The sequence below is a fragment of the Drosophila arizonae genome, chromosome X (genome assembly GCF_054131065.1).
Source record: "Drosophila arizonae isolate 15081-1271.41 chromosome X, UAZ_ARI_1.0, whole genome shotgun sequence".
Taxonomy (NCBI): domain Eukaryota; kingdom Metazoa; phylum Arthropoda; class Insecta; order Diptera; family Drosophilidae; genus Drosophila; species Drosophila arizonae.
In genome coordinates this window covers 28822671-28847500 of record NC_142927.1, presented here as the reverse complement: position 1 = coordinate 28847500, position 24830 = coordinate 28822671, and the positions used below count along the sequence as shown (strand labels likewise).

Sequence of the window (24830 nt, the reverse complement as noted above, 5' to 3'; positions counted from 1 at the left end):
TTAAGAGAAATAAAAAAAAAAAAATTGTAAAATTTTAAATTATAATTTTTATTTCCTTTGTATAAAATAGCGTATAAATTCTGGTTTAATTGAATAGTTTATTTAGTGACATAAAATTTTGTCATACTACATATGTATTTGATTTGTTTGTGTCTCGAGTTGCTAGTGGCTGCTTAGCCGCCAGACAAGGATAGAACTAATGACGCTTCCTAATACGACGACACCAAAATTGTTTTTCGAAATACAGACTGCGCCGAGTGTTGCCGCCACGGGTAAAAACATGAACATTCACATTCCTCACTATGCAACACTGCGGCCTCTCGTTAGATTGTTATTTAGCGACGCTCTCTTTCTCGCTATCTCTCTCTCACGCACACATACTAACGCGTGCCGCCTAAAGCAGCCAATTGCTTAAACACTTGCTTGGGCACCGCACTCTGGCTACGGGTGTCTCTTTCCGTGAGCAAGCGTGCGCTCTTTGTTGAGTACGCTTACTCGCTGTAGCCACTAGCTGGCATTAGTGGTCGATGTAGTCGTCGTCTGACACTAACACAACACAGAGTCACAGTCGTTTCAGCTTCGGTCTTTCTTTCTAGTTCTGTTGCTACTCGTTCGCGAAATCAGTTGACTTTCTGCTGCAACACAAGCGGACTGAAAATTTTTGTTTTAGTGTTGCGAAAAAATTTGTTAAAATTTTCTTAAATCAACGAAAAATGTGAAAATTTTTAGGTAAAAATACGAAATTAAATAAAAATCTAAAAAATATTTAAAAATTAAAAGTGCAGCAAAAAAATTATTCAAAAATTATTAAACGAAATTTTAAAATTGGCTGCAATTTTTTTATATTTTTCTTTGCAATTTTTGCAAATTTCGTATTTAGTGCAAAAAATTTAATAATTTTTTTCCACGACGCTATAAATCAAAAATACGCCTACAACACAAAATTTCTGCAATAGAAAACTTTGATACGACATGAAGAAGAAAACGGACGAGCAACGACAAAAAAAAAGGAATATATTTTCTGTCGTCTGTTTTTCTTTCTTTTTCCAATGCTGCTCGCACTCGTTGGCAGTGCCTGTGCTGTGTGTATGCATACCAGCGTGAAAAATACCAATACCAACGCAAGCGTTTAATGTGTGCTCTCGCTCCCTCGCTCTCTACTCGCTATTATTATTGTCTCGCTGAATTTTATACATGTGTGCAGTGAAAACGTCGCGCGTCTCGGGCGAGACTCAAAATAATCGTTTATACATGCATACGTATAGACGTATGCATGAATGTATATTTATACACCGACACACACACACACACAAATTAGTACACTTATACATATATAATATGTCTACATGTACATGCATGTGCGGTCTGTGTTGCGATGTACTCGCTAAAAAAAAAAATCAGCTAACTAACAGCAATCGTAGCGGCAATCACTCGTACGCGAAAAGCTTTAAAGCTCGGCACTCATCTTTGGCGCAGAAAGCAACTGATGTTCACATGTACGATGAGCCAGCGCTAACATGCGGAAGTAAAATACAAAAAACAAATATGATTTTTAATAAATGCGCGATCCATGACTTCATGTTCAATTGCAGGCTACTCAGTGCTCTATGAATAATAATATTTTCAATTTTTAAGCTTCTATTGGTTGCCGATTTCGAATTCAATGCTCAATAATTTTTGCGCGCAATTTTGAAGCGGTTGCCTCCGCACTTGTGCACGCTGCTGGCCCATTTCGTGCGTGCGTGTTGGCCAAGTAATAGTGCGCATACATACACACAGAAATACACGCACACAGACTTGCATACTTAATTATGACACATTTGTGTGTTTGCGTGTGTCTGTGAGTGAGAGTGTGTGACAGAGAGGGAGAGCGCGCGAGTGAAACACGTAGACGTATGCGAGATGGTGATAGAGGAGAAATATCAGCGAGATGGCGAATACTACGACTAACAACAAGGCCTAAAAACAGAAAACAGCGAGTTGTTTTTGGTTGAGCAGGCGGTAGCGGCAACAGAAACGGCGCAACGGCAACAGCAGCCGCATTCGAAACGAAAAAAAAAAAAAAAATTAAATAAAAACTCATTTGCAATATGCTGTTATAATACATTGTTTGTCTTTTGCCGATGTGCGTGGTGTGGAAGAGACATTGTGTATCAAATGTGAATCTTATAGGTCATTTAATTAATACGTGTGTGTGTCTATGTATGTTCGCCAGTGTTCGTATGAGCGTGTGTGTCCGTTTGTAACTAACTTTTACTCTAATCGGAGAGAATTATTTGTTAGATTTTTACAGTTATGTGCAATGTGGAATACAGCGAATGTAAACACACCACCACCAACAACAACAACAGAATCAGTCACTCAAAGAAAAAAGAAAAAAGTAAAATGCAGAAATGTGAATGCATTTCTACAGATCAACAACAATAATAAAATGCTCTGAACATTTTAACAAACCAAAACAAGTTGCAAATTAAACAAAACATCAACATTCGCAGCGATAAAATGTTACAGTACAAGAAATAGAAACAACGGTAAACAAAAGCAGCACTACCACCAATACAACAACAATAACAAATCAAACAACATCACAACAAATAGGAACAGCAGCAGCAGCGGCAGGAGAAATAGCAGTAGCATCAGTGGCAGCGGCAAATGCAACATCAAACGCATTTGCTAGCTGGCTTAAAGTGTTCTTTCTTCTTACACGTCGTCTTCTTTTACTTCAAGTTTCACTTGCAGCATCTGTTGCAGAGGACAGGAAGCACTTCGAATCCTAGCCAAGGCCGACTTATTCGAGTTCGAATTAGGCCAATTTGGTGGATTTGGCGCCTACCCACAAAATGCACTCGTGCGCATGCTGCTGTATGACAAACAACATAACCAGAATAAACATCAACCAGCAGCAGCAGCAACAGCAGGAGAACAAGCAGGAAGAGGAACAGCATCAAAAGCAAAAACAACGGCAGCAACAGCAGCAGCAGCAGCAGGAGCAACAGAAGTATCTGAGGCTTTGGCAGTCAGCTGTAGCAGAAGCAGTAGCGGAAGCGTTGCGTCTGGAGCAAAGGCGCACATTAGTAACGACGTCTACTGGCGGCGCATGGTACGCCAGTAGTAGCAGGAGCAGCTACAACAACGATCTCAACGGCGAGCCAACGGAGTCAGCGACGTGCTCAGCTGGCACGGTCGCGGTGACGATAGCGCGGACGACGTCGTCGACGTCTTCGTCGCAGCGGCAGACGATAGCAAGGCCAGGAGAAGAGGAAGAACAAGACGACGACAAAGAAGAAGAAGCAGCAGCAGCAGCAGCAGCAGCAACAGCCCCAACAGCGCATATAATAACAAAGGAGTTGCAACATTTATTTACAACTCCCGCTAGTTTATGCAAAATTTTATTAAAACAATTTACTGAGCAAGTGTCGTCGTTGTTGACTGCCACCAAGATTGCAAGTTTATAAAAGAAGCCGAAAGAGAGAAGATAAGCAAGAAAGAAAATACCAAGCAAAGCAAAGCAAAGCGAACAGCTAAAGAAACAAAATCAAACATCCGTGCGAAAACTGTTGAAACACAAGAAACGCAAGCAATCAAAAATTGTTGTCCATAGCCCAATACTGTCAACTCTTTTTTTTTTTTTTTTTTTTTTTTTTTTTTTTAATGGACCATCTTGTACTGCTAGTCTTGCAACCGTTGCAGACAAGATAACACAACCAACACCACACAACAAACAAACACGTACATATATTTATTCTCACAAGGACGCGTACTGCTGCCTGTCAAAGGCTAGCAAATAATTATATATATGATGGCCGATCATTTGGACGAACCGCCACAGAAGCGGGTCAAAATGGATCAAAGTGAGTATTGTGAGGGCGGGCGGGAGTAGTATTAAAAAACAGTCAGCACATTCCCACAAGCTGCATTTCACATATCTATCATGTATTATTTGGATCTTTGCTTAACATTACGTTCGGATCTATCAGTTCCATATTGATTCAGGATATTTTGATAAACTAGATTTGATATCCGTTAGGCATCCTTACTTAACCATATTATATCATGATATAAGTATTAATCAAATCCTGTTTTTCGTAGCGGATCTGTACTTTCTGGAGGACAATCTGCCCGATGAGCTGGTGTCCTCCAACAGTGGCTGGTCGGATCAGCTGAACACTGGTGGCGGCGGCGGTGGCGGTGTTGGCGGCGTTGTATCCACAGCCAGCGGCGTCGTTGGCGCTGGTGGACCAAACAAACCAGCTACTCAGGGACCTGGTCCAGGCGTCGTGCCACCACAGATGAACGGAGCCGGTGGCGGCGGTGACGATGGCAGTGGTAATGGCGGCAGTGGCGCTGCCGGCAGTCAACTTCGTCAGCTACAGCACCATCAGCATCTGCAACAGTTGCTGCAGCACCAGCAACAGGGCAACAAAGGCGCTGGCGGCGGCATGGTGGTGCCGGGCATGAATCAACTGGGCAGCAAGTCGCCCAACCTGCAATCGCCCAACACGGCTGGCATGCAGGTGGCCACACAGATGGGCATGGTCAACTCAATGCCCATGTCCATATCGAATAATGGCAACAACGGCATGAATTCCATACCAGGTAAGCTAGATACATGGATGAGATGAACACATCGAAGTCAGGCCGGAATTAACATGCGATTCAATACTTATGCTCGGCAGGCATGAACAGCATTGCGCAGGGCAATCTAGGCAACATGGTGCTGACGAATAGCGGCGGCATGGGCACCATTGGAGGCGCCGGCCTAGTCAACACACTGAAGCAGCCAGGCGGAGCATCCATGATGAGCACCGTGCCCGGCTCGGTGGGCGTGAGCTCGGTGACCGGCGCAGCGCCCAGCCAGGGTATGCATATGCAGAATGGACCGATGATGGGGCGTATGGTTGGGGGACAGCAGCATCTGCTGCGAGGCCCGCACTTGATGGGCGGCGGAGCTGGCGGTGGCAATGGACCGGGTGGCGTAGTCGGAGCCGGCGGCGGCCCCCGCATGCAAAACCCGAACATGCAGCTGGGTAAGTGAACAAACAAGCAAAAATCCTCACCCAACCACATAGATTAGCCAAATGGGCAGCTTCATCATTGTTCTTTCGTGCAGGCCAAATCAACAATATGCCCTATGGAGTCGGCAACTATGGTGCACCCGGCAGCAACAACACGCAGCTGCTCGCGCAGCAGATGGCGCAGCGAGGCGCTGGTGGCGTCGGTGGGGTTGTGGCGCCCAACATGAGCGCCGGTATGGCCCAGGCAAATCGACCTATTGGCACCGTCGTGCCCATGTCCAATCTTGGCGGCGATGGTGCGCCTCCAGGCGCCGGTGGACTCGTTGGCAACACGCAGCAACAGCAACAGCAACTGGCCGCGGCGAATGCGCAAATGAATTCCCAGCAGCAGCAGCAGCAACAGCCACCAGGCGTGCAACAGGGCGCCATGGGGCCACGTGCGCCACAGCCTAACCAACTGCTAGGGCACTCTCAGCAACAGCAGCAACAGCAGCAGCCCGGAACATCTCAACAACAGCAAGCAATAGCGTCAGGCGTGGCATCGTCCGTAAGCGTGGCAGCGCCAGCGCCAGCGTCAAGCAACATGACGGACGAGCGCAAGAAGCAAATCCAGCAGCAGCTGATGCTCCTGCTGCACGCGCACAAGTGCAACAAGCGAGAGAACATGAATCCCAACCGCGAGGTCTGCAGCGTCAACTATTGCAAGGCCATGAAGGCCGTCCTGGCGCATATGGCCACGTGCAAGCAGAGCAAGGACTGTCCAATGCAGCACTGCACCTCGTCGCGCCAGATACTGCTCCACTACAAGACCTGCCAGCGTTCCGATTGCATCATTTGCTCTCCCTTTCGGCAGAACAATTCGCTCTTTCAGAATGCCAGCGGCGGTGGAGGCGGCGGTGGAGCGGCTGTAGCGCCCAATGCGTCACCGCTGCAGCAACAGCAACAGCAACAACAGCAGCAGCAGCAGCAGCTTCCGCAGGGCCAGCAGCAGGTGCCGCAGAATCCGTCTGGCGTAGGAGTCGGAGTCGGAGGTGGTGTCGGAGTCGGAGGTGGTGTCGGTGTCGGAGTCGGAGTCGGTGTGGACACCAAACAAGTGGCGCAGAGCGCTGGAACTTGCGGCGCTCCAAATACGGCAATTGTCCTGCCGCAGCAACAAGCGGCCGGCGCGTCCAACGTGCCCAAGGGCAACACAGACATGGGACAGCAACAACAGCAGCAGCATCAGCAGGTGCAACAGCAGGAGCTGCGGCGATTCGAAGGAGTCGGCAGCATAGGCCAAGTAGGGCCGGTACCAGCCGGCATGTTGGGCGCGCCCGGACAAGGCATGGCACCTGGAATACGAATGCAGGGCGCTCCGTCGGTGCGTGTGCTCGGCGTGCAGCCCGGCCAGCCAGGCAGTACAATGGCGTCCGGCGGTGTGCCCGTACCAGTGGCTGTGCCCGGCCAGAACGTCCTGCCCGGTGCCAACGACGTCGGCAGTTTGCAGCAGCAGCAGCAGCAGGCGGCGCAAGCTGCTCAGCAGAGTGGACAGCTGATGCTGCAGGGATGCAACACTGGCACTGGTGGACGCAGACGCGCGCTCCAAAACATGGTGGATCAGCAGCAGCAGCCCAACGCGCAGCAGCAGAGCGTACAGCAGCAGCAGCAGCAGCAATTGGGCAACATTCCAGCGCCACTTTCCGTCAACGTTGGCTTCAACAATGCCAATTTCGTTGGCGTTGGCGATAAGCAGCAACAGCAGCAGCAACAACAACAACAGCAGCAACAGCTGGTTGGCCAGTCCGACCAGATGACCAAGCTGAAGCTACAGGCCCAGGCGCAGGCTCAGGTGCAGGCGCACGTCAATGTCGTCTCGGCTGGCGGTGCGCCAGGCAGCGGCAACAGCGCGTCTGGCGGCGCGAGCGTCCTGATGCCGGCGGACACGACAGGCGGCGCCAACAGCGCGTCGGCTGGGTCCAATACGGTGGGCACTGGAGCGGGCGGTGCTGCGGGCGGCGGTGCGCCTGGCAACGGCAGTGACAGCGAGAAGGACTGGCGTGAGTCGGTCACTGCGGACCTGCGCAACCATCTCGTGCACAAGCTGGTGCAGGCGATATTTCCGACCTCAGATCCGACCACGATGCAGGACAAGCGCATGCACAATCTGGTCACGTACGCTGAGAAGGTGGAGAAGGACATGTACGAGATGGCCAAGAACCGTTCTGAGTACTACCACCTGCTGGCCGAGAAGATCTACAAGATACAGAAGGAGCTGGAAGAGAAGCGGCTCAAGCGCAAAGAGCAGCACCAGCAGCAGCTGCTCCAGATGCAGCAAGGTGGCCCCAACAGCAGTGTCGTCAATCCGACGTCCGTGCCCAACAACGCGCTGCAGCAGCAGCAGCAGCCAGGCCAGGGTGTGCGTCCCAATATTAGTCCGATGGGCGGCGGTGGGGGTGCCCCGAGTGGCATGATGCAACAGCAGATGCGTCCCCAGGCGCCTGGCATGGGCGTTGGCGTAGGCGTCGGCCAGCAGCAGCAGACGGCGGCTGGGCAGGCGAACATGGTTGCTGTGGCGGCGAGCATGCGTAGTCACTCGCCCGGCGGCAATATGCTCGCCATTCAGCAGCAGCAGCGCATGCAATTCCCGCAACAGCAGCAGCCCGGCCAGGGCAACATGTTGGTCGGACCACCGGGCCCCAGTCCAGGCGGAATGGTGGCGAATCCGGTCCTGTCGCCGTTCAACACGCAGCAGACGATGCAGTCAGCGACGGCGGTGGGCGGCGGCCCGGGCATCTTAACCAGCCCAGTGCCCGGTCAACAGCAACAGCAGCAACAACAGCAGCAGCAGCAGCAGTTCATAAATGCGAATGGCAGTTCCGGCGCGCAGAATTCTCAGATCAGCGAGATTATGAAGCAGCGCTTGCTGCAACATCAGCAGCAGACGAACGCAGCGGCCATGCTATTGCCGCAGTCGCCCTTCAACAATGCCACGCCCATTCAACAGCCACAGCAGCAACAGCAGCAGCAGCAGCAGCAACAGCAGCAACAACAGCAACAACAACAGCAGCAACAGCAGCAAACAAATGCCTTCAGTTCACCCATGCAGCAGAAGACGCAGCCTCCTGGCAGTGTGCTCAACAATATGCCACCCACGCCCACCAGTTTGGATGCGCTGAATGCGGGCGCAGCGAGCGCTGGCGCCGGCAGCATTGGCGGCGGTACCGTGGCTGCGCCGAGCCCCTCGCCTAGCTTCATGTCCAATGGCCCCATTGGCACGCCCTCGAACAATCCGCCCTCTGTTAGCAGTCTGATGCAGCCGCTGAGCAATCGAGCAGCAACTCCGCCATATATACCTACCTCGCCGGTGCCGGCGACGAGCGCTTCGGGCCTGACGGCCAGCAGTACGCCCGCATCGGCAGCAGCAACATGCTCCAGCAGCGGCAGTGGCAGCAGCACCAGCAGCTCGGCCGTCGTCACAACGACAACGGTGACGACGCCGTTGAGCTGTGCCTCATCGTCGGGCACGACGCCCACATCGACGACAACGTCGACGAGCGGCAACGGCAGTGCGACGCCGGCGAGCAGCACCCTGCTGCAGATGGCACGCAGCAACAGCGAGAACAGTGCACCGGGCCGGGTGATGAGCAGCTCGAGCAGCCTGTCCTCACAGATGGCGGCACTGGAGGCGGCGGCGCGTGATAATGACGATGAGACGCCGTCGCCGGCTGGGGCGAACGATACAAACGGAAGTAATGGCGGCAGTGGCGGCGGAATGGCATCCAAGGGCAAGCTGGACTCCATCAAGCAGGAGGACGACATCAAGAAGAAGTTCATGGACGACAGCTGCGGCGGCAACGGCGACAGCTCGCAAATGGACTGCTCCACAGGCGGCAAGGGCAAGAATGTGAACAACGACGGCACCAGCATGCTGAAGATTGAAATTAAGACGGAAGTAGGCGCAGATGTGAAGCCGATCAAGTCGGACCCAATGGACGTGGATGAATCGGCCGTCTCCAGTGGCATTGCCGGCGGCGCCAATGGCGATGGGACGATAGGTGGCAGCGGCGTCGATAGCAAGGACGACATCAATGGTGCTATTGATGGCGTTTCCTCGGGACTCGCAGCGGACATTAAGATCAAGTCTGAAACGAAGCCCCATGTGCCTGAGCCTCTGGCACCCAATGCTGGTGATAAGAAGAAGAAATGCCGTAAGTGTCGCACAATAATTGTTAGCTTGGTATTTTGGGAGAGAGTAGTAGGGCAATATATCGTCGAATTACATTAATAAGAAAGAGATGGCAATAGTGGTGTCGTTGTTTATGTATTTACGATTTGCGATTTACGATTTACGATTTGATGTGAAAGATAAATAGTTAACTAGAGGAGGCAATACTTTTTGTCCTTTATCCATTGTAGAATTCAACCCGGAAGAGCTGCGCACAGCCCTGATGCCCACGCTGGAGAAGCTGTACCGGCAGGAGCCGGAGTCGGTGCCATTTCGTTATCCAGTCGATCCACAGGCGCTGGCCATACCCGACTACTTCGAGATCGTAAAGAAGCCAATGGACCTGGGCACCATTCGCAGCAACATACTGAATGGCAAATACAGTGATCCATGGGAGTATGTGGACGATGTCTGGCTGATGTTCGACAATGCGTGGCTCTACAATCGCAAGACATCGCGTGTCTATCGTTACTGCACCAAGGTAAATTCACAACTGCAAAAAGCTGAAATGAGAAATGATGAACGACAATCAAGAAACAAAACTCAAGAAACGGGAGCCATCAGTCGCCCGCAGATAAATGATTTTCAATTGTTCCAGTGTTCATTTGTTTCCAATTAAAAGTAAAACCAAGTGTGAATCATGTATTTCTCATTAATCGAAGCTAAAATCGCATTAAATCTAATCCAAGCCATTCCATTGTGATATCTCCAACAAAATGTTTTTCTCTTTTCTTCCTGGTTTGCCCTCTGCCCTCTGCCCTCTGCCCTCTGCCCTGCACACAGCTGTCAGAGGTGTTCGAGCAGGAAATAGATCCCGTGATGCAGGCGCTAGGCTACTGCTGCGGCCGCAAATACACGTTCAATCCGCAGGTGCTCTGCTGCTACGGCAAGCAGCTGTGCACGATACCGCGCGACGCCAAATACTACAGCTACCAAAACAGGTGCGTTCCCCAAATGCCCCCAATAGCCAGCAGTGCAATGTGTAACTGTAAATGCATACATATATAATACACACACACCAGCCAGCGCACACAAACAATCGCGCTCATATACAGCTGTTGTTAATATCCTTAGTCGTCCACTCCGGAGGTGTGCCAAGAAACTGAAATATGTACATATACATATATAATTCTCTGAGAAATATATTCAACTTTATTGCTACAAAGTGAAATTGGATTTCGATTTGAGTGACTTTCGAGGCAAAATATTCTTTGATACGTAATTCCTATAAAGTTTGACACTTTCAAATTGTTATATATTGTATATACATATATTCTGATTTGTTGGCACATTTAGTGATCCTTAGATATCGAATAATTAACAATATCACAGCCATGATGAGCATTTGTCTTTTAGCCAAGTTGCCAGCAGCTGTATGCAAATACAGAGACAGATACATATAGATACAGATACAGATACACAAGTACCCATATATAACAAGCGATGCTTAAGCCAAATGTTTTTTTTTTTTTTTTTTTTTTTTTTTTTTTTCAAATTTAAGAGTTAGTGATAGAAAGCATATTTATATATATGTATTGTCAAAGTCAAAGTTGTGCTCTGAAACAACGGCAATTGATATATAGCCATCTAGTAAAGTTAAACTTTGGTCATGCATTCGATTGCATCTCCTTGAACACACAAACATACATTTATCAAATATACAACAACAACAACAACAACAACAAGAAAATGTAGTAGTTAAAACATGGAAATATGTTTCATATACCGACACGCTGCTCTGAGCTCTGAAAACGGCTTTCCACATCGAGCGATGACAACAACAGCACATAACACGGCCCTCATTCTCCATTAAGTTGCTTCTTCGGCACACTATGATTAAGTAAGAAAATTAGCTGAAATTAACTCTGATGCGATGCGATAATGCATATGTGTGTCTCTCTCTCTCTCTCTCTGTGTGTGAGAGTGTGTGTGTGTGTGTGTGTGTGTGTGCGTGTGTTTTTCTTTTCATTTGTGTTGCATCGTCTCATTTGTATATATCTCTATATACAATCCACAACAATTCGCCAGCTCACACACACGCATCGTAGTGGCCAAAAACAGAACAACAGAAAATTAAAAGATACAAAAATGAAAATGAAATTACTTAAAAACCATACACACACACACACACGCACAAAGTTTGGTGTCCTGCGAGTCTGCCTGGTGCATGTTGTTGTCTGGATAAATCAAAAATAATATGTACAACACCTACATAATATGCATCTGCCAAGACATGAAATAACAAAACTAGATGTGACTTGCTTTATTTAAATAAATGAGACTACTACTTTCTGATTCAGTATTTTGATTAATTGAAAGAACCGCCAGCAAAAAAAAAAAAAAAAGTGAAAAGTGAAAAGTGGTTAGAAACAAGGGAACCGTTGAGAGACTGCCTTTAAAACGGAAGCTTCTTCTTATGATTGTGATTTGAGAACTATCAGAATCCACTTTGTATGTGTGTAGCACCCTAGCTTTCTCATCAAAAGAAAAAAAAAAAAAGAAAAAAAAAAAACTGTTACTTTGCTTTCGATTTGGCTCGCTTTCTATATATCTATGTTAATATCTATTCTATATTTGATAAATCATTTGTTATATATGTATAAATGTGTATCGATGTGTACAGCTCTGCAGAAATCAGTTAACAATGTTCATTGGCACAATGAAACCCATCTCATACGGAGAAATTATTGTTAGTTTATTAATTTGGTATTTTTTTTTTTTTTTTGCTTTCAATATCTAAATATATTGCATATAGTTTAATAATAGTGTATTTTATGATTCTAATTTGAAATGTATTCTTTATTTTTTCGTTTATTTTCATTTTCTAATTAATTTCACATGTTTCACAATCGACACGACTTTGATGTAATTTGCATACCGCTTTAACGAAACTCACACTCGACTTAATAAAATCAAAACAAACAAACATCGAAACCACACTCAAACATAATCAAATTGTTAATGCACTTGCGTATTTGGCCATAACAACAACAACAACAACAACAACAACTACAACAACAATTAATATCATAATAATAATATTGCTCACATACATCTACATGAAATACCTGGAATATTATGTACACCTATGTACTTGTTGTTGCTGTTTGTGTGACATTTTTTGTTTTACCTATGCTGCCTTTGGCAATCATTTCGTATATCGTACGTGTTATATCAATTGTCCAATTGTCCAATTGTTCATCGCCTATCGCCATTGCTCATCGCCATCAATTCGTAAATTGTTGCCATGCAAATCAATCAATCACCACAGTCTAAAGGAATACGGTGTCGCCTCAAATAGATACACGTTCTGCCAAAAGTGCTTTAATGACATACAAGGAGATACTGTTACTCTGGGCGAGGATCCGCAGCAGTCGCAAACGTAAGTCAAGATCGAGATCAAGAACGAGATCAAGGTCAAATACAACTTCTGCTAACATCGCACTTTCTTATCAACATTCAGCCAAATCAAAAAGGACCAATTTAAGGAGATGAAGAACGACCACTTGGAGCTGGAGCCATTCGTGGACTGCCAGGAGTGCGGACGCAAACAGCATCAGATCTGCGTGCTTTGGCTCGATTCGATATGGCCGGGCGGCTTTGTATGTGATAACTGTCTGAAGAAGAAGAATTCCAAACGAAAGGAGAACAAATTCAACGCCAAGCGCCTGCCCACCACCAAGCTGGGCGTCTACATCGAGACGCGCGTGAACAATTTCCTCAAGAAGAAGGAAGCCAGCGCCGGCGAGGTGCACATACGTGTGGTGTCCTCCTCGGACAAGTGCGTGGAGGTGAAGCCGGGCATGCGACGGCGGTTTGTGGAGGGCGGCGAGATGATGCAGGAGTTCCCATATCGGGCGAAGGCCCTGTTTGCCTTTGAAGAAGTGGATGGCATCGACGTCTGCTTCTTCGGCATGCACGTCCAGGAGTATGGGTCCGAGTGCCCGGCGCCAAATACGCGGCGCGTCTACATTGCCTACCTCGATTCAGTGCACTTCTTTCGGCCACGCCAGTATCGCACGGCAGTCTACCATGAGATTCTGCTGGGCTACATGGACTATGTGAAGCAGCTGGGCTACACGATGGCGCACATTTGGGCGTGTCCGCCTTCTGAGGGCGATGACTACATATTTCATTGTCATCCGACGGATCAGAAAATACCCAAGCCGAAGCGCCTGCAGGAGTGGTACAAGAAGATGCTGGACAAGGGCATGATTGAGCGCATCATACAGGACTATAAGGACATACTTAAACAGGCCATGGAAGATAAGCTCGGCTCGGCCGCGGAGCTGCCCTACTTTGAGGGCGACTTTTGGCCCAACGTGCTGGAGGAGAGCATCAAGGAGCTCGACCAAGAGGAGGAGGAGAAGCGCAAACAGGCGGAGGCAGCCGAAGCAGCTGCCGCAGCTAACGTACGTTTCGTTTTTTTTTTCAACATAATTCTTAACAAAATAATTTGTGTAACTTAACAGCTTTTTTCAAATGATCTGCAGCTCTTTTCTATTGAGGATAACGAGGTTAGTGGCGACGGCAAAAAGAAAGGCCAAAAGAAGGCCAAAAAGTCAAACAAGTCCAAAGCAGCACAGCGTAAGAATAGCAAAAAGTCGAACGAGCATCAGTCGGGCAACGATTTGTCCGCCAAGATCTATGCGACCATGGAGAAGCACAAAGAAGTCTTCTTTGTCATACGCCTACACTCTGCCCAATCAGCAGCAAGTCTGGCGGTAAGTCACATTATCTAATGCTCGATGATGCACTTGGCTCATTCCATTCATTGATCTCGTTCGTGTTGCAGCCAATCCAAGATCCGGATCCGTTGCTGACCTGTGATCTGATGGACGGACGCGATGCATTCCTCACACTTGCCCGCGACAAGCACTACGAGTTCTCTTCGCTGCGACGCGCACAGTTCTCCACGCTATCCATGCTGTACGAGCTGCACAATCAGGGCCAGGACAAGTTCGTTTACACGTGCAACAACTGCAAGACGGCGGTCGAGACGCGCTACCACTGCACCGTCTGTGATGTAAGTTCAATTTGCATTTGGTTATTTTCCAGCTGCTACTTTCCGACTGCTAGACATAATGTAGTCCGGGCTAGCTTCCATTCTTGAGTGAAATCAACACGATTACTCATTTCGATTCTGTTTGATTTCCGAATTGCAGGACTTTGATCTCTGCACGGTGTGCAAGGAGAAGGTCGGACATCCGCACAAGATGGAGAAACTGGGCTTCGATTTGGACGATGGCTCGGCGCCGGCCGATCTCAAACAGGCGAATCCGCAGGAGGCGCGCAAGCAGTCCATTCAGCGATGCATCCAATCCCTGGTGCACGCGTGCCAGTGTCGCGATGCCAATTGCCGTTTGCCTTCCTGCCAGAAGATGAAGCGCGTCGTCCAGCACACCAAGAACTGCAAGCGAAAGACCAACGGTGGCTGTCCCATATGCAAGCAGCTCATCGCCCTCTGCTGCTACCACGCCAAGCACTGTCAGGAGCAGAAGTGCCCAGTGCCTTTCTGTCCCAACATCAAGCACAAGCTCAAACAGCAGCAGCTCCAGCAAAAGTAAGTAGCTTATATATATGCATATAGACATGTATACATATGCATACATTCATGTACATATATCTATTTGGCCTTTCACTGATTTGAGACCTTAGATTAACTGATTCGTGTACTCCTTGCCTTTTACAGATTGCAGCAGCAACAGTTATTGCGTCGCCGCGTCGCTCTTATGTCGAGGACCGCAGCGCCCGCTGCGTTGCCCGGTCCAGCGGTTAGCGGGCCAGTGGTGGCAAGTGGCGCCGTTGGTGTCGGTGGCCCGGTCGTGGGCATGTCCGGCGTGGCAGTCAGCCAGCAGGTGATGTCGGGGCAAGCAGCCATCATGCCAGCCGGTGGCGGCGGCATGAGTCCGTCCACGGTGGCGGTGCCGTCGCCAGTGTCGGGGGCTGTTATGGCCGGCATGACATCGCCACATCCGCACCAGCCGGGCATTGGCATGAAGCCCGGTGGGCACTCGCCGTCGCCGAATGTGCTGCAAGTGGTGAAGCAGGTGCAGGAGGAGGCAGCCCGTCAACAGGTGCCGCACGGTGGAAGCTTTGGCAAGGGTGTGCCCATGGCGCCGCCTGTCATGCAACGGCCAATGGGCGTAGGCGTGTCGAACCAAGGCGGCATGGGCGGCATGGTGAGCAACGTGGGAGGCAATCAGCTTGCTGGTAATGTGGGCGTGGTGCCAGGCGGCGGACAACTGCCCAGCGGCGCGAACTGCAACAATATTCTGAACGCCAACAATCTGCTGCCCCTGGATCAGTGGGGCGGCAGCGGCGGCCCCGGCCAGCAGCGCTACACGAACAACGCGCCCAACCAGCCCGGTATGCGCCAGCCTAATCAGCTGATGCAGCAGAACATACAGCAGCAGCAGCAGCAGATGATGGGCATGCCGCCCAATCAGCTGGGCGTCGGAGTAGGAGTCGGAGTTGGAGCCGGGCAGATGCCCGTTGTGGGCAGTGGTGTGAACATGGGCGGCGGTGGAGCGCCCCATGGCATTGGTATGGGAGCGCAAATTGGCGGCGCGGCCTCTGGCGGCGGTGTACGGCCACCCGGAGCTCAAGGCGTGGGCGGAGGTGGAGCTGGCGGTGCGGGACCCAACATGGGCAATGGGCCGCCACTCAACACGCAAACACTGGCCCATATCATGCAGAAGATTAAGAACAATCCGACCAACGAGAGCAACCAGCACATACTCAACATACTGAAGCAGAATCCCCAGATTATGGCGGCCATCATAAAACAGCGCCAGCAGAGCCAAATAAACGCTGCCGCCGGCGGAGCTGGTGGCCCAGCCGGCGCCCTACAGGCGGGCAACGGACCGCAGACCCCGCAGCAGCAGCAACAACAGCAGCAGGTGATGCAGCAGCAGCAGATGCAGCACATGATGAACCAACAGCAACAGGGGGGACCCGGCCCCGGGCCACAGCAGATGGGCCCCGGCCAACAGCAGCAAGTGAGCCTAATGCAGGCCGCACAGCAGCAGCAGCAGGGACCTCCGCATCAGCGCATGGCCAACATGCAGAACACGGCAATGATGCTGCCCAATTTGCCGCCAGGCTCACAAGGAGGCATGGTAAGTGATGCACCGATTGAAACTGGGAAATGGTTTGATTAAAATGTCTGTAAAAGGCAGATAAAGGCGTGGCAGAGCCCATATACATACATATATATATATACAGGTATCCCTCGTATAACGCGATAGTTACGTTCCAGAAGATTTGCGCGTTATGTAAATCCGCGTTATCTAAAACATAGTTTTCATATAAATTTGGGGGTTAGGTTTCAATAGGTTTTTTTTTTTTTTTTATAAAATACATAAAAAATAACAGATGCACATATATTTCAACTCACTACAAGATATAAAAAATAATACATATGTACATACATTTGTATGTAAAATTCAAAAATATTAAATTTAAATAATTATGTGCACATTAAAAAAATTAAAAACAAACTAAAACAATTTAAAAATTTATTAAAAACTTTATTGTTATTCTTCAAACTTCATATGGTAATTAATCTGTTTCACTGTCTTCAAAGCACGTTATAATTATGTATTTTCCCCTTCGCCTTATATAAGCCTAAATTTCGCGTTGTACTGAAACCTAATTTTTCCACATCGCGTTATATCGAAATCGCGTTGTTTAAGACCGCGTTATACGAGGGATAGCTGTATATATATACATATTTCTTTGATCAGGACGTTGAGCTGCGCTGTCTGCCCATCGATATCAGAACTTACGAGATGTAGAGACATAAAATTTTATATGTAGGTTCGTTCTTCTATTATATGAAGCTCGAGATTGTTTAAAAGAATCTAACTTTTCGCTTTACTTTATCGAAATTTCATTTTCAAATTATGTACGATATGTCATCTTCATATTTCGTCCAGATTCTTGTGTTTTATACAATTTTAATTGTTGTTATATGTTGAACACCAGCTAAACATATTTGTGAATTTATTTCAATTGAATGTTGGCACATATTCTAAAATTAGCAAATATTGATCAGTATATCTAGATTATGTGCTGAACCTTTCATTAAAATCTGTCGAGTCAGACAGAAGTTACTAGAGAAAACGTTTGGCCAAGATTTGTCCCATATGTACATTCAAATGCTTGCACTCTGTCATATTCTATGCTTTACGATTGCGACTAGTTTAGTTTGGAACCGCTAGATGGCGCTCCAGCAAATGCAAGCTCGAATGACGCAGAAATATGTCGAGCATTTTTATGAGCTTTTACTTTATTCCGTTATTAAAAACACAGATCATTCGAGGTCCATCGCATCTCTCAGTCAAGTCCCTAAATACAATAGAGTGTAAGGCCTAGATGCAGTTACCTTAACCTGTAGGGGAAATACTGTTTTTTAACATCAGTCAAAATTTATATATATAAGGATTAGAATCGAGGACCGCAGACTACCATCACATGCTTATTCTTGCACAGTTCAAGGTGCTCCCGCCTCATCTGATGTTTGGTTTTCTGATTAAATGCGCGTTTCTTCCGTACAGGTGCCCAATCAGAACTTGAATAAAATGCGATATATGCCAATGAACCAATATCCGCCACCGTATCCACAACGCCAGCGCGGCCCACACATGGGCGTTTTTGGGCAGCCACCGTTTCCGGGCGGCACAGCTGGGAACTTTAACGCCGGAGGTGGAGGAAATGTCAGCGGAATACCAGTAGCGGGTGCAGCTGTGGGCAGCGGTGCGTCCGGGCCCGGCTCTGACCAGTACTCCATGGCGAATGCAGCTGCGTCCAACATGCTGCAGCAGCAGCAAGGCGGCGGCGGCGCAGGTGTCAAGCCCGGTCCGCAACAGCAACAGCAGCAGCAGCAACAGCAGATGGGCGTCATGCCTCCGGGCATGCAGCAGCAACAGCCCATGCAGCAGCAGCAACAGCAGCAGCAAATGATGCAGGTTGTCGCCGCTGGAGGAGGCGGCATGAGCAGCACAAATCCGCAAAACACGTTGCCTGGAGGCGGCGGCGGGCCCAGTGGACCCGGAGCTAATGTGATGGGTCCGCCCACGCCGCATACGCTGCAGCAGCAGCTTATGCAGTCGGCACGTTCCTCTCCTCCAATACGCTCGCCACAGCCAACGCCCTCGCCGCGCTCGGCCCCGTCGCCGCGTGGACCCTCAGCATCGCCTCGAGCGCAGCCCTCGCCGCATCATGTCATGAGCAGTCACTCACCGGCGCCCCAAGGACCACACGACGGCCTGCACAATCATGGCATGCACCATCAGTCGCCGCTGCCGGGTGTGCCCCAGGATGTGGGCGTGAGTGGAGTGGGTGTCGGTGTTGGGGTCGGCGTTGGCGTCAATGCCGGCAATGTGGGCAATGCAGGTGGCTCCCTGCCCGATGCCTCTGACCAGCTGAGCAAGTTTGTGGAGAGGCTCTAGTGCAGCAACAATACCAATGGCATCGGCAACGACAACGACCTCAACAGCAACAACATCATCAAAATAACCAGCAACAACCGTAGCAACAACAACAGTAGCAACAACAACAACATCTATATATGCAATGAACAGAAGCAACAGCAGCAACAGCCACCGCAGTCATCCCATTATTTTTGATGTTTGCCCTTGGCGTTTGCGTTTCTCCTATGTTGATTCTTCTGTAGGCTATACAAAAATGCTTGAAAAAGGGGGAAAAAAACGAAAAAAAAAAAAAAAAAATTGTGTGTTATAATCGTTATGTACTTTCTTATGTAGAAATATGTTTACTATCAGCAATCGGCTGTCAACTATTAAGTAATTTAGTTTATTTTTGGATGTGCGCCTCAGGTGGTGCTATTGGCACATTAATATGCATCGGAAGGAGGATTGCAATCACGCGTTTATATACAAATATACACCCTTAATTATAATATAGTTTTGGAAAAAAGCACAGACAGCATCTGCAACCGCGAATGCAATAATGTTCAGTACGATTATAATTTTTATGTACCATATGCTTATTATCGCAGGAGCGTAACCCATATATATATACATATAGTTATATATTATACTTATATAATACTTTTTTTTTGTAATATCTACGTATTATTCAAAATCTTTTCTATCAATGTTTAGTGCAATCGATTAGGAGACGCTCGCAAAAGTGGCAAATGGGTAATATATATTTTGTAAACGTAAAACGTTAAATTATGTTTTCTCTTTAGTATGCAAAATATATACAACACAATGTAGATATATATACATATATATATATATATCTGGAGAAGCTGAAAGTTAATAAGCAAATAAGAAGAAAGCAAAACAAATTGTAAAAGAAAAATATTGAAAAATAGTACATTATATTATAATTATATTATTATACATGTATGAAGATTAGTACATACACAATTTTTATTATACATTTTATTTATTTAAGTCGTCTATTCTACGTAAATGCGATTTTATCTATATGTCTTAAATCGAACATTTCAACGATGCAAATAGTTTTGAAGCTAATTTATTCTTATTTTAAATGATTAATTTTTTTACCTAACTTTAAGCCCAAAATATCATTCTAAATCAAGAGACACGCAACAAAACAAAACAAAACAAAACTAATATAATTATTAATTATTAATAAAAACAAAAATAAGAAGAAACCATGTGTTAGGACTATCATAACTATCGAAAGAATATAGACTATATAAAACGCATGCGTAATAGTGTTTTATGGCTATCAATTCTAAAGCTTAGTTGTTGGCGATCGTCAGTTTATTAACTGCTCCTTATAGGAGCTTGAATTGGGAACACGCTTAGAAATGTTTTTATTTAGATACCAGCCTATACATGAACATGTATGCATGCATATATGTGAATATGAATGCATATGTATGTATATAGTATATACATGATTATATGTATAAATATGATTGTATGTATATAATATACATGTACATATATGATTATATACATGTATATATGTGCACATACATGTTGGCATGAGTTTGAGAAGTACACCAAAATCGACAAACGCTCCATTTTATATCAACTTCCAATTGACATACAACAATAAGATTAGTAGAAGTGCAACTTGCAACCCGATAACACCAACGACCAAATAACACTCACTTGAAGCAATTAAAGCAATAGTCAAATGCTTTCATTAACCAATTAGAATTGTACAACTTATTCGAAATAGTAAAGCCTTACATACATATACATACTATATATATATATATATATGTACATATATGTACACGTATATAGATAACAAGATCAGTTCGTTAACACATTTTGATTTCCTTTGCTGTTTTGCTATATAGAGAAGATGATAACAACAACAACAACAACAACAACACACACGTTTTGCCACCAATTGTAAATACCTAACGTAATTTATGTAGTATTTCATTTTGTGATAGCTAAAAACAAAACAAAAATGAAGAAGTAGAAAACAAAACAAATACAAATAATAGAATTGAAAACATTGGTCTTAATGTTATAGATATAATTTTGTTTGTTTGTTTACCAATTTCTGTATTTTTTTTTTTCTTTTTTTCTTTGAAAATATTTGTCGCAAAAACAGAAGAAGAAGATACAACCAAGGCAGAATATACCATGTTAATTTAATGAAATATTGAAATTTTAATAATTGCTATTTATTAACGCTAGAAATATACATCTTAGACTTAGGGAGCTAGTCGTAAGGCGTACACTATTTACTAGGTGATTAGCATTTAGATTGTAGTCTACAACATTTTTATAAGCTTTGGAATACGCCCATATTTTTTACAAGAGTTGCCGCCGCCCAAGAATCGTGTATAGACAGAGAATAACAAAGCAAAAAAAAAAAAAAACAAAAAAAAAAAAACAAAAATAAAATATTAAGAAAATTCGAATGGAAAGTGGAGTGTGTAAGGGAGATAGAGCGTTAAACATTTTGTAAATTGCATATATACATAGGCAAACATGTATTCATATTATACACACAAATATATATACATACATACGTACATACATCTATGTATATGTATATTAATAGATACAGAGTATATTATAACATTCGTTTAAGTCGAAATGTAACGGCGCATAACAAATGCCTTCATAAATGCGTGAACAAAACAAATTGAACATTTATTGTAAATAAGCATACTGGCGTCTAAGCTTCGTATGTACATTGCTATATGGTACGTATAAAACAATTGTAAGTCAAATCCAATGGCCTAGTTCTTAGTATCGCATATATCTACCACATATGTATAACCATAAAACCATTCATATATATACATATATATATGCATATATAGATATACATGTATGTACATACAAAGTTTGTGTTTTTAAACCCCATAGTTTGTTAACTAAATAATAATTAACACCGATCGAAAGCAAAAGCAAAAACAACAAACAAACAAATTTAGCCAAAAGAAAGTAGTGCCCGTGCCTGTGCCACTGCCGCCAAGCGTCCGTATGCGCCGCACAATCAAAACAAAAACAAAAAAAACTAAAAAACAAAAAAAGATATGAATAATAATAATAATGAAAATAAACACAATTTGTGGCTTAGGGAGGAGTCGCCGCCCAGCTCCTTGGGCCCTTGTAAAAATATATTGATACAAGTAAAACGAAACGGAAACATGACGCTGCCTTTAAACAGCGGTCGCTATATGACTCGCTAGGCGGCAAGCGCGCAGGCACAGTCAACAATTAATTAAAAAAAAAAAAAAAAAAAAAAAAAATATATATATATATATATAAAAAAAAAAAAAAAAAAAAAAAAAATATATATATATATATATATATATATATATATATATATATATATAATTGAATAACCAAAAGAAAAAAAAATAATGGAAAGAAAAACAAGAAGCAAAAATAAAATTGCAAATGTTAGATCCGATGTGTTGGCTATCTAACTGTTTTGTTATATGGCATCCCGTCAGCAGCAATGAACAAAGTTTTAATGAGTTGTGCGTGTGCGTGTGTCCATGTATATGTATGTGTGTGTTGCGTGTGTTGATTTGTGCATGGGATAAGTTTAGAATAAGAACAACTCTAATATCTAAATCTAAAGACAGCAGCACCTATGTAAGAGCGGAAGATTGAGGCGATGGAGAAAGATAGAGAGAAAGAGAGAGCATATTCCAAAACTATTTGTGATTACAATTATAAATGAAGAGAGGAAACAAAACACAAAACACATGCATTAACTGTGTATATCGCGAAATGAGAGTAATAATGTAGTATCTAAGTCTTAGCTTAAAATCAAGCGACATCTCTAATTAATATTTATATATATATATAAATACTTATGTATATACATAAGTTTGCAGCGGACTAGTTAAGTACGATTGTAAAGTTGAAGTGAAAAACAAAAATGCAAATCATAATTTAATCGAATGACAAATGGAGACGAAATATCCGCATTGCTAACAACGTTTATTATTATTATTATTATGATTATTATTATTATGCATACAAAATGCAAGTTCTTAAACTGCTGCGAATAGCAAAAACAAAAGTGAAGTAAACAACAACAACAACAACAACAAGAAATCCACGAAAACATAGTTAAGTCAAGTGTAAGCCAAGCCTTAGTAAAACTAGTTATAATTACAACAACAACAACAACAACAAACTGCAAAGAAATACTATAACTTATAATCTATACAATGGTTACAATATATTATAATATTTACTTGTAAAATAGCTCGAAATGTATTTCTGCATATAAGACAAAAAAAAAAAAAAAAAAAAAAAAAAAAAAAAAAACAAAAAAAAACAACAACAAAAACAAAACCATTGCGATTTTGTCACTTATCAATTAATAATAATTTATAAATTACGATTTCTTTTTCTTCATTGTTTTACCAAACATGTTTTTTTTTTTTTATATACATATATATATATATTTAAATTGATTAATGTTTTGTACTTTACAACTTAATATAAATATATTAAACATGATTAAACTGTAACAAAAGTAAACATTAATCACACAAACAACAAAAACAAAAGCAGCAACCACACACACTCACACACACATTGTAATTAACAAAATACTTTGCTAAAAAGTGTAAAATAATTTAATTTAAATAAAAATTATAAAATTTAATTTGTCCAGAATCTGCATTTTAATTTATTACATATACATATACATATACATATGTATATGTAAATACATGTTTATCAATTCAGGTTAAAAAGTGAAAATGAGTTTGATAGCGCCCCCATAAAATAGAATACTTAGAATGTATGTATATTCAATATATATTGAGCCTATGTTCTACATACATATATGCTACGTCAAGAGACTCCTTTAGGTATAAATATTCTGAGCTCAAGTTGCTTTATCGAGAGAGATACAGTTAGTAGCTGATTGGATGAAGAAAGTTTTTAATAACAAAGCTTCTACATACATATACATATGTATATGTAAGTAAATAAATACATACATATGCATATACATAAATGATTGAACATTGAAGTACAAAATTCCACAGTTTTGAGGTTAAGATCTTAACTTACGAGCCCCTTAAAGAATTACCCAAAAAACGTATATATCCCTACTTACTCAGGACATGTCAAATAGGATTAGGATAAGCAAAGCAGTAGAGAGAACACAGAGCAGTAGGTAAGAGAGCAAAGCTGTAGAGAACAGAGCACTAGAGAGCATAGCATAGTAGGAGCGAGCAGAGAGTAGGGTGCAGCAGCGCAGAGCAGATCAGCAGAGAGCAGAGCAGAGCTGACCAGAGCAGTATGACTTAGGAGCTCATACTCGCATACTCACACGCACATACTATATATATAGCTAGACTACAGTTGGAGCGTCATATGGTGTACTGTTTGCACCTAGTGCTTAGGCTAGAGATAATGGAGGATTCCAATGGTATATATAATGGTATAATCAAGTCCATTCTGTTTAATTGTATTGATATAATCGAAATAATCGAAATACTCGTCGAACTCCCAACAAATACTTTCCATAGCAGAGCCAACTCAAATCGTCGATAGCTCACACATTAAAAAGTTATTACTAAACAATAGTTAAGAAAAAGTATATATAATATATTAACGAGATATCTGATTTAAAGCTGTCAACTTCATGTGGGGGATGGACGGGCAGCTAGATTGGCATTCCAGTAACCATTATAGTCCCTACACTTCTTGTTCGACTGTTAGACTCGTGCGGAAGCAACGGCATTGATAAGATTAGGGCTAAAGATTAGAGCACACGAAACCCTCTATAGGTCAGAAATAGGCTCTCGTCGTTCCCACGCCATGTATTAACTATTTATGGCAATCGATTGTGGACGTGCCCCTAAGTCTCAAGTAAGTTGGCATAAGCCGTCAGCCTGAAGCGTATACCCCGCCCTGATTTTACTGTGCATCGAATGTCAAACTTTAGTCCGACCCTATGAGGAAACCTTGTAAATACAAATAATTCAAAACACTATAGTGCCGAATAGGGATTGGCCTGAACGTTGCAAGCATCTAAATAATACAAATTCGCAAAAGATCGAAAATGTAGTGTTTATTAATGATTTACACCTAAAAAGGAACTAGGATAACAATATATGTGAAAGCTATAGCTCTTAAGGGTTCCAGTTATAT

At 44.4% G+C, this 24830-nt stretch overlaps 1 protein-coding gene across 8 annotated transcripts; it reads left to right on the top strand.

Moving 5' to 3' along the window:
- Positions 1-2: 2 nt before the first annotated feature.
- Positions 3-23331, top strand: nej (CREB binding protein nejire). Of its 8 annotated transcripts, none has more exons than XM_089474379.1 (14): positions 3-26; positions 2284-3851; positions 4090-4596; positions 4677-5027; positions 5111-9202; positions 9411-9700; positions 10003-10160; positions 12491-12601; positions 12683-13631; positions 13692-13943; positions 14015-14245; positions 14385-14782; positions 14912-16340; positions 17781-23331. In XM_089474379.1, the coding sequence occupies exons 2-14, from the start codon at positions 3797-3799 to the stop codon at positions 18672-18674; spliced, it is 9717 nt and encodes a 3238-aa protein (XP_089330505.1). In that variant the 5' UTR covers positions 3-26; positions 2284-3796; the 3' UTR covers positions 18675-23331. The 8 variants fall into 8 exon arrangements, with proteins under 8 accessions (XP_089330505.1, XP_017872085.1, XP_089330504.1 ...); XM_018016596.2 differs by lacking the exon at positions 3-26 and adding an exon at positions 568-729 and having other exon boundaries at positions 2728-3851; XM_089474378.1 differs by lacking the exon at positions 3-26 and adding an exon at positions 568-729 and having other exon boundaries at positions 2294-3851.
- The last annotated feature ends 1499 nt before the right edge of the window (positions 23332-24830 follow it).